The 10,903-nt window shown below is 35.2% G+C and overlaps 1 protein-coding gene across 1 annotated transcript; it reads right to left on the reverse strand.

The window, feature by feature from the left end:
• Positions 1-4,744: 4,744 nt before the first annotated feature.
• Positions 4,745-9,556, reverse strand: LOC117106304 (probable serine/threonine-protein kinase irlF). Its single transcript, XM_033247668.1, has 9 exons — positions 9,525-9,556; positions 8,772-8,943; positions 8,360-8,574; positions 7,696-7,833; positions 6,782-6,928; positions 6,218-6,454; positions 5,855-5,950; positions 5,638-5,739; positions 4,745-5,528 (listed from the first exon to the last, which is right to left on the reverse strand). Exons 1-9 carry the CDS (start codon positions 9,554-9,556, stop codon positions 4,745-4,747), a joined length of 1,923 nt encoding a protein of 640 aa, XP_033103559.1.
• Positions 9,557-10,903: the final 1,347 nt, after the last annotated feature.

Here is a 10,903-nt window from a genome sequence, read left to right on the forward strand (position 1 = left end):
TCCCCGGCGTTGTGACGTCGTATGATTTGTGTGCGATTTTTACCAATTAACCCTAAAGTAAAAAATAGTTGAGCCATGTAGTACCTTGGAAATCAACTCAGAAACCCGGTAGTTTGTTGATTGTTTATTGGTAGCGTCCTTTCGCTGCCAAGTTTTTTGGCAGTTGCGTCCCGCTGACATCCCCTTTTCAAATGTTAAAGAATAACCAACATAAATTTTAAGTATTAAAGTGCCATTCTCCAACTTTATCTCATGCAGCCATAAACATGACAGGGCTCAGGTGGATATGGTAATTTTCCTTGTTTTTATGTATGACATTGCCATTTTCCGGCATCAAAATTCCCCAATTTTTAACATTTTCTCACCTCCATGATGGGTACAGGTATAGGCCTTTGTGGATATAGTAATTTTTGTTGTTTTTATGTATTTGCCATTTTCCTGCATCTAAAAGTCTCTAATTCTTAAAATTCTTTTACCTCAGCCTCAACCATGGTGGGCTGAGATAGATGGATTAAAATTTTCATAAATTTTTAGTATCCGAGTGTTGTTTTGGGGCATCTATAAAGTCTCAAATTCTTGCAATTGACTCATCTGCGCCCCAAAACCATAATGGGGCTCAGGTGGATATCGTAAAGTTCCATTTTGGGGCATCCGGTGGTATAAAATACTGAAATTTTTGCGTCACCGCCCACCACGATGGTACTGACGTGATGACATCAGCACCCCCTTCTTTAAAATATGGATACGCCACTTTGCTGAAAACAATAGTTAAGACAAATATATTTCCATTCGTTTTGTTTTTCATGTAAATGTCTGATAGGTTATTACTTTAAAACAATGCTAAAAACACTGTGTCAATACGAACATTTACACGTGTAAGACTGAGCTGAGCGACTCCGAATTAAGGTGAAATTAGTAGTGGTTATGTGACGTTTGTCATGCACTGTATTATGCGCTATAGAAATGGAAGACCATAATGTAATGGGAATGAACGTCTCTGGTATTGCCGACAGTACAATCAGTGTAAAATATAGGCTAGTGTGGATTTAAAAAATGTCATAATGGCAATGTTCAAAATAAATGTAAATCAAATAAATATGACTGTTGGGGTGAGAGGGGATGTATCTTTGTAGTTAGGCAGTTATATACTGTCTTTATGTCTAAACAAACTTTAATTCTAACACCGGGTCTCCATTTTAAAAGCTCCTAAGAGTTTCGTGGAGGTCCTTTTCGTCGCTCTGTTTTTGAATATGTATGGTTGAGTTTACTTTGTCATGAATTGCAAAGAACATGAATAAAGAAATAAAATGAAAAATGTAAAAAGTATGTCTGTATGCGTACAACAACCAGATAATAGAATTTACTAATAGATCAATAACTTTCCAATGATAACCACATGAACTACGTTACTCCAACAAATTTTATAAACAATAGCAGTATTGTACAAATAAACAGCATCATACTTTTTATGTTAATCATCTATTTATTTTGGCGCACATTGATCATACAGTGCTCTTATCATTCCTATCATTATCAAAATCGAACGCACAATGAACAGATCATAATTATGCCTATACAAAAAAAAATATTAGATCATCACTCCAGCCCGCGTCAACAAAATTGGGAAATATTGATGCGGAAATTTAAAAAAATGTTTCTTTTTCTTTGGCCGCATCATTTTTCAACAGCATAAAAAACAATGTAACTTTGTGATTGGAAATACGTTTTCTTTAAAAAAAAAAAACAATAAAAATTAAACCTGTTTTTATACAATATTTACAATATTCTTGCCAAATAAAAACAGTCCCTCCCTGTTTATTCACTTACCATATACATTCAGAACAAATAATAGAACTTTATTATCTGTTAACCTAAAAATCCATTAAATACGACTTGCTATACATAAGGCTATAAGCGTCTTCCACGTCTTCCCCGGAACCAACTGGGGCTTTCCCCTGCCTCCCAGGCAAAGCTTGAGCAAATTGTTAGCTCAAAAATAGAATAATAGAAATTTTAAAGTAATTCGTATATAACTCGCACAGGTTGTTGCTCGCACAAGTGGATCTTCTTCCGCTCGAACTAGCATCCGCTCGAAAAAAATCCGTTCGAAGTCGCTCGAATTGGCCTTCGCTCGAAGTGGCATCCGCTCGAATTGACTGGTTCCCAGGCTGGGACATGAAAGGTTGTTGTTTGTTGTTATTTCGCAGTTCGCGACGTCATCAACGAGCACAATACATTTATTCCTGTAACATGATTGGTCTATTTTTTCTAATTTGCATATTTAATTTTCCAACATTTTTGTCTATTTTAAAAAAAGTGTGTAAGTTATGGAGATGGTAACAATCATAAATCGATTATAAATTTAATTATACATTTTTAGACAAAAAATACAACCCTCTTGGCCCACTGCCCATTTTTTTGACACCATGACCATGCGTAATATTAACCTGCAGTGTATATATACGAAGAATTTTTTCTAGTAGGATTAGAGTTGACTAACTGGTACTAGGTTTATCGCATTTACGGCCGCGGTTTACCTCCCTCTGTTTGGTCATGCTGTATAAGGAGTAGTAAACTCAGCGATCGTGGGTTCGATTCCCACACGGGGCAAGTTTTTTTGGTTTTTTTTAAGGTCGTGGGTTCGATTCCCACACGAGCCAGTTTTTTTTATTTTTTTTTTATTTTTAAAGGCAGTTTAGTTGATGGTGGATAATGATAGCAAATCTAGAGGTTGTGTGTTCGATTCCAACACAAGCCAGTTTTTTTTTTTTTGTTTTTGTTTTGTTTTGTTTTTTTTAGGGTTGAATGTGGATTGTTAGGGTTGAAGGTGGATTCGATTCCCACACGAGCCAATTGTTTTTTGTTGTTTTTTTTTTTTTTGTTTTTTTTTTTTTTGTTTCTTTGTTTTGTTTTTTGTTGTTTTTTTTTTGCGGGTGTAATTCCTAGACAGGATTGTTCATTCAAATTGAAATTAGTGTTTTGATGGTGATTTTTTTTTTTTTTTTTTCATTTAATGGGAATTCATATATTTTATATGAGAAGAATCTATGAATATTCAGCTTTCCGTTTACTGGATCCGCCACTGATTATAGCTCTGGAGTTGGAACATGACTGAAGTCCGTTTTGGTATACCAAATATACCTAAATAACTTGATTTAGTGGACGCCATGTGGCAATTCTATCGGCCGCTGCTAGCGGATATGGAAAGCCAAAAGAGCACATTGTTTTGAGGCTCACAGACATAATCACATGACAGTGCATGTCATTGCTGTCATTAATAGAGGAGTTATTACCGGTTTCCACTAACAACCAACATAAACCTGTGGTTGCAGGAATAGGGGACATTTTCCCCCCGAAAATTTTATTTCCCCCATTTCCCCCCCCCCCGGAAAACGAACAGTAAGATTGACAAACACAACTATTGCTCCGACGGTCGGTCTGTCTGTCATTTCAAGGCCAATAGCCACTTAAAAACAATGCATTCATAACAAACTTTTTAAATTTGTAATAAATATATTGAGCATTAAAACATTATTGCTTCCCCTAAAATTGTATCTTGTCCACCTCCCGCCGCCTCCCCCAACCCCGACATTTCAGATGCTGGCGCACCATTGGGTTGTCCATGCACCATTGGGTTGTCATGTGCACTTTAAAGAGCCGTGTCTCTGTCGAGACGAGTAGGGGTTACCCCAGTGTACTGGTCCATTCAGTCCCTGCTGTGGACAGACGAGAGTAGGTGTTACCGGTTTACCGGGTAGCTCAGACATGAAGAGACCCTTAGGGAGAAGCAAGTTACTGTGAGCTTCCACGCCTTGGGCGCTTTGAGATCGTTCCGGTGTAAAGCGCCTATATAAATCTAACGTACATAACGTACATACATCATATAATAGTGTTATGTACATTGAGTTAGCTAAAATAAATGTGTAAACGGGAGTATAAATTATCAGCAAATAATTATGTAAAAGAATAAACATGACAAAAAATAACAAAATGCAAAAGAAATATGTGTCAATGTTCATTCTCATATTATATAACATTAAAGATTTCGACAAATAACGTTGAATTTATATAAATTGTTACAACAATATTCAGTATTTATTCATGTTTCTGTAAACCTGAATGTTCATAAACACTGAAAAATTGTCATTATCCTATATTTATTATATAAATCAACTCTCTGTCATTATAAAAGCATACGATGCCTCTTGATCACGCACGACTTAAATTTTGCACAAACCATCATTCGGTACTCACATGCTGCATCCATCAACAAAAATCAGCAGATATGAAATGACAGAAGTAACAATGTCTTGCAAGAAAGTAAAATTCACTAGAACCGTACGTAGTACAATTATCATGATAATGTGTTGCACATCTAATCAATAATGAAGGTATCCTAAAAAAGACCAATAACAACATAAGTTAATGTGTAGACGAGAATGCTAAAAAACAAAGACAATTAACATAAAAACATTAAAAAACGTATTTAAACTAAATATATAGCAAATATGCTTTATTCAGATATAAAACTATAAGTCGTATTCCATATTTCATGTTGAAATCAAAATGCGTTATCACAATATAATACCTCTCTTAAAAATCTTGTAAATTTGTCTGGAAGGCATTATTTATACAATTACAAAATTATTATTCCGATAAATATATTATGAAAATAGAAAATAGTATTATTTAAGTAGAAATGTATTTATAAAATTACATGCAATAGTGCTCATAACGACAGCATTTAACAGACACTGAGAGCTGATAATAATCTGATGACGTCATCAATTGGTGGTCGCGTTTTTTTACATTTCACTCCCAGGTCATTCAATTTCTGCCATTTAGTAGCCTCGGCTAATTCACACATCACCATGCTTAGTGCGAAGATGTCACTAGATGTTGCCTCTGCTGCCGGTGGTTCTACGAGTTGAGAAGTAATGCCGCCCAAGTCAATGATCTTTCCTACCCATTGCCCGTGTTCATAATCCAGGAGAATGTTTTCAGACTTGATGTCGTTGTGCACAATGTTGTTCTTGTGCAAGTAACCGATTCCAACAGATACGTTCAGCAAGATGTTTTTCAATGAATCCTTGTTGATATTTATTATACATTTCTCAGAGATCGCTGAGCGAAGCGACACAGACTTCATGCTGGCGTGATCACCAATGAATGTCGAAACAAGCTTAATTGGTGTTTCTTCAGTGTTTCTGACAATTCCAAGCATCACTGGAAACGACGGATGAGCTGAACATAGTTGCATGGTACGACCCTCAAGAATGATGTTATCTGGGGCGCTGTTAAAGATGGTTTTGACAGCAACAATAGTATTAGTCGGAACGTATTTCATTAGAGAAACTTGACCAAATGCACCTTCGCCAAGAATAACTAGTTTTCCACCCCTAATGACTGGTTTTAGATCGTTGTCGTTAATTATGTTTACGGTCGGAAGCAGATCCATCAGCAGTTCGGTCTTGCTCTTCTTGGCGTTGGAATTGTCAGCTGGCTGATTTACTGGAGTTGCTTGAAGTCTATAATAAGAAATAATTGAAAATGTTATATTATATTTTATATTCAATAAAATGAATATACACATTATTCGTTTTAATGAACTTTTGAAATTATATATGTATGAAATACCTTTGACCATGCTCAAACATTTCTCGAGCCTCATTTTCTCTTTGCTTAAGAAGGTTCTGAAGGACTTGCAATTGTTGTATCTTATCTTGGCAGTCGGTACATCTACAAAACATTTTGTAGAAGATAAAAAGGTGAAGTTAATTTTATTGTTCATTAGGTTTACTTTCTTTTCATATAGGTAGGTCGTGGTGACAATAGTTATAAGAGTAAAACGTACCCATAGTTACTTGCATTTTCAGTTGCTGGTTTATTTTTCAACAAATGTTTAGCTTCTTTTAGCTGGGCCTTTGTATCTCTGTATTTGCTTTCATACCTAGTTTGCAACAGTAAATCACATCATTTGTATTTTATTCATATACTATGAAAAAAAAATACACTACATTATACAATATTATGACGGACCCTGGTGATTGTGTGGTTCACATGATGGATACGTACTTTTACCAATACAAGGAGCAAGATCAAAAGATGACAGCAGTGACAGCAATTAAAAATACATAATAACAATACACAATACAATTCAAACTTTTATGTAATAAGTTGTGAATGACCAATTTCTGAGAGTATATCTAATTCTTACTTCTTCATTTCTTTTTCAGCATGGTTTAATTGTTTCTGTAATCTTGCAGACTCTCCGTTCGATGTCTGGTTACTTTTGCTGATGTCCGAGGCTAAAGCATGTTGACGGGCTTGTTGAGATAACTTACGAATTTCGTTCTTGGCATTTAAAAGCTCAGACTCTTTATTCTTTAACAATCCTTCGATGTGATGAAATTCGCAAGCGGCCAACGCCGAACTATTACGTTCATGTTTAAGACTGTAAAAATGACGGTAATAGATACTAAGGAATTCCTTTCATAAATACAATATTGCAGTGATTTTTATTAAAAGTAAAAATGCTGTGCCAAACAATGGCTGGATCTAAATAATTATATAAATTCTGAACGTTAAAGAAGAGGAATCTGTGATTCGAACCAGGACCTACTGTTGTCTGCTGGCGCCTTAACCAAATGAACCATTGAGGCTTTGTTGGGAATTCAAATCTGATTGAGCATCTAAATCTTTACACTCGTATATATTTATAGCAGAACCGCAAGACGGTTTAGAGTACATCTGTATATTTCTAGTTCTGTACTGTCCTTACCTATTGTTCGCTGCCTCAAGTTCAAGATTTATTGACGTTATTTGAAGTTCGTATGCTTTCAATAATTCATTTTTCTCATAAGAAACCTTCTTTAACTCATCCCTTTCTTCCATAAATTCTTTTGTCCTTAGTTCTTTAGCTTTTTCTCTAAAAAATGAAACAATCCATTGTATTATCACTAATATTAACTTACGGTAGTTTTTATTTATACCACATTATTTTTTGCCTTACCACAGGTGAGTGGTCAAGAGGGAGTCGAATCGATATATTTAATCCTACCTTGCACAGGCGTGAAAAAAACGCTAGTGCTCAACGCATTGTAACAGAGTTCAATGTCATAAAACATTTTAAGCGATTCAAGTGACAAGACAGTATACGGTATAATATGACATGACACTACACGACACGATGCGACAAGTAAGTTATGAATATGATATAGGGCCTACTCTACTCATCACTGCCAGGAATTGAGCATCCTATCTCTCTGCTATCAAGGGGAGTGCCATACTACTATGGGCATTTTTTCAAAAAATTAATAAGGAACTTTTACGTTGATAAGCTATAGGCCTCCCATACGATCATCGTTACTTTGTATGTGAAGCCGGGCACTCACTACGCCCGATGGTCATCAGCCGATGCAATTCTATGAAAAACGCAACGCAACGACAACCGCGCAACTGATACTAATAAAGACAATCACTCAGTACGTTCAGACTGCCACCGACAATCAGCCAGCAGACGGCGTCGCATCGTCTAGCGCTCATTATAGGGAGCGGAGTTGGATTCGTCGTACGACGGTTGCACAACGCAGTAAGTGCCAGCCTTAACGCGACACGGTCGATGTATACACGACGCAAATCCTAGCTATAAAATTGTCGGGAATTTATATGAAACGAACGTTTATTTGTAGCTACCGTTTGTTTGCAGCTTCGAGTTCAGATTTAACTGATTCAATTTGCAATTCTTTTGCTTTCAACAGTTCATCCCGCCTCTCATAACATTCCTCTTTTTCTTCCTTTAGTTCTTTAATCACTGATTCACGAACTTCTTCTCTATAAAATATAAACAGCTCATATTTATTAGGCCTAAAAAATGTTTGTTTGCCTTCCCGCCCCTACCTCACTATGGAAAATAGGGGCGGCATTTAAAAAAAAAAGTTTTTCTTTTCGATTTTTTGTTCACAAATTTAAGAAAGTGATCTTTTTTTTGCATGAAAGTTGTCTAAATTTGGTGTCTGATCGCCATTCTTTGGTATCGCCATTCTAGTTCTAAATTCATGGCAAAATATTACAATACAATACAATACAAATCTTTCTTTATTCTGAATGGCTCTTTCAATACAATAAAGTACTGGTCTCCCAAGAGGTCCAGATTTATAGGAACATTACAAGAAAATAAAAGAAAGGTAAAAATTTAAAGTAAAAACTATGTACAATAGAAATTATAAAAGATTTTTAGTTCGCCCTCCAATTCGGGACCACCTTTTGGGGATGAGCATTTGGGGTTGTCTCGAAGTTAGAGATTTCTCGAACAGGGTGCACTGTATTGTCTGTTATTTCAATATAAAATTTCTCTTACTTTTTATTCGAATCGTCTTTCATAGTCAAGATAGAGTCGAATTTTTTTCTCAGCTGTTGTGTCTCTCGCTGAAATCTTTCTTTTAACCAATAGGCTTTCACATCACTTTTTTTACGCGCGCACATTTGGTTACCGAGAAATTCTTGTAGCTGCTTATTGAGTTCATTTATTCGTACGATATTTTTTTCAACTCGACAAAGATACAATCCCATAATCTGTAATTATAACAATAAATCAAATATAATGATAATTATTATGAAAATATTATAATTATCATTATTATTATCACTGCCATCATCATCATTAGCATCGTCATCGTTTATTGTTGCTGCAGTTGTTGTTTATGTTGTTGTTTTTGTTGTTGCTGTTGTTGTTGTTATAAACCAGGGACGTGGATCGTTTATGCTCCTACCTTATTGCTTTCCATGTTGGTCAATGGAGCATCTTGATTGCAACTATTGATCTTGGCTGCTGGGATAGGAGCATCAATGAGGCTTGCTTTAGTGAGCGACTTCTTGATAACTTCGTCCGAAGTATCAAAGTTTGTTAAATATTGCAAGCATGTTTGTACTTGCTGACACAAGCTAGGTAAATAAATTAACAACATCATTAAGCACAAGTCCAATGGGATATCTTCGAGACAAACAATGAGGTTGGCTGTAGTGTCAAGGATTCTCTTGTTACGCCACCAAAATAAAGTTAGGTATTCGATAAACCATGGAGGAAATATATTAATATATTTCCTCCACGGATATACCGTATACCTATACTGTTTATACTAAATGTTATCCTAGTAAAATAATTTATATATAAAATATAAAATTGTTAAAGAAAACAATATTGTCTCCGAACCCGATCTTTGTTTATTTAACAAAATTACATGAACTAAAAAATTAGGAATAACATGGGCCTAATTTTCAACCACTTCTTATAATTAAGTTTTCATATAAATTTGATATAATTTTTTAATGCAACGTTAAATAAGTTTGCAAAAGGCTCAATCAAAGTTTTGACTTGGGGCCTAAAAAGACCCATGTCGAAAATGCTCGAATGAACCTTCAATCAGACAATAAAAGCAAATCCGTAACAAAATGCATCATTATTCTTAATTCACTAATGTACAAGCATTTGATAAAAAAGATTGTAAAGATAAACCAATATTTACATTGCCTGAACTGGTTTTCCTTTCGAATTCATGATCTTGACGGTAAATAATTTATGACTTTATAGAGCGTTATGATAGCATGTATTCACAGATTATAATCAATCGAAGAATTTGCAATTTTGTGGCGATTTTTCTTTGCTTTTATACTTTTTTGTGTGTGACGTTTTACAAATACGTCAAAAACACAATACATTTCCGCGCGCGTATTCTATACAACATTCTAATACGCACATTGTACTAACCAATCGGGATTCTCTGTTGGGACTCACGTAAGGCGCGATGGAAGCTCAGGTCGCGCTTGCGTAAAACTAGTACCTTCACGACGAAATGTGTCCACTGCACAAAATAACGCGCAGCGCAAGCGTATATATTCGCGCGAAAAGTATGAACATCGCGCTTTTTACAGCTTTGAATTAATAATTACATAAAATTTTAAGATCAAAAATTCATTACATGCAAATAATAAATAAAGTCAGGCTCATCAGGAACTTTTTTGGAGAGAGAGACACACAAAGAGTGTTTGAAAAAAAAAACCGTTAATGAGATACAGGTTTTTTAATATTTAAAAACTGGAAAGGTGCTTACGCCCCCTTTAAATACTTGCAAATATATTAAATAATAATATTTAATATTATCTTTAATAATATTGTTTAAATACTTGCAAATCTGTATCGTTCCCGAGTTTGCTTTTTGTGTCTTAGTAAAATCATTTCATAACATTTTTCCTCTTGAGCCAGGCAACATGAATTAATTTACAGTACTGTATTTACAATACTAATGTTAAAAGATGTTTAATTGGCCTACGTTCTTACTGGACTGTATTTTGTTCTTTTTACCTTGTAAAAGTGCCAGTGGAAACAATTTTCTGACCTTTATTTATCGGACAATAAAATTATCTTGTATATCTTGTATAAAAATTTGTGTTAACTAATAAATTTACACTTGGCGCCTCATAGATCCCTACGTTTACTGTCTCGTCGTATGAGGGTAGTCACTTCTTAGCGGTCACAACAGCGAGGTTTTATGAATATGTATTACCGCAAACCGTTCGACACGCTCGATCGCTCAAAGGAGGTATAGGTAACTAGGCTGCCGCGAAACTTTAAAATGTTGTATCATGTATCGTTCTGTTACATGCGAGACTTCCCCAGAGATGATGAAGATGAATTCCGAGGACGATGGCGATTTTATTTCAACAAAACGTAAATACAGTGCAGACAGTAGGAATAATAATATTATTATCGTAATGGTGAACTCTGAAATTGGCACACGCAATCTCAGCGTATGAGAAGGAAACAATTTCCAAATATGTCATTGAACACATTGACAAAGCATATACCAAAGAAGGTAGGGACAAATTTATAATATCTTCTTATATA

This window comes from Anneissia japonica, unplaced genomic scaffold, assembly GCF_011630105.1.
Source record: "Anneissia japonica isolate Jap-2015-1 unplaced genomic scaffold, ASM1163010v1 scaffold142_len1259957_cov175, whole genome shotgun sequence".
Taxonomy (NCBI): domain Eukaryota; kingdom Metazoa; phylum Echinodermata; class Crinoidea; order Comatulida; family Comatulidae; genus Anneissia; species Anneissia japonica.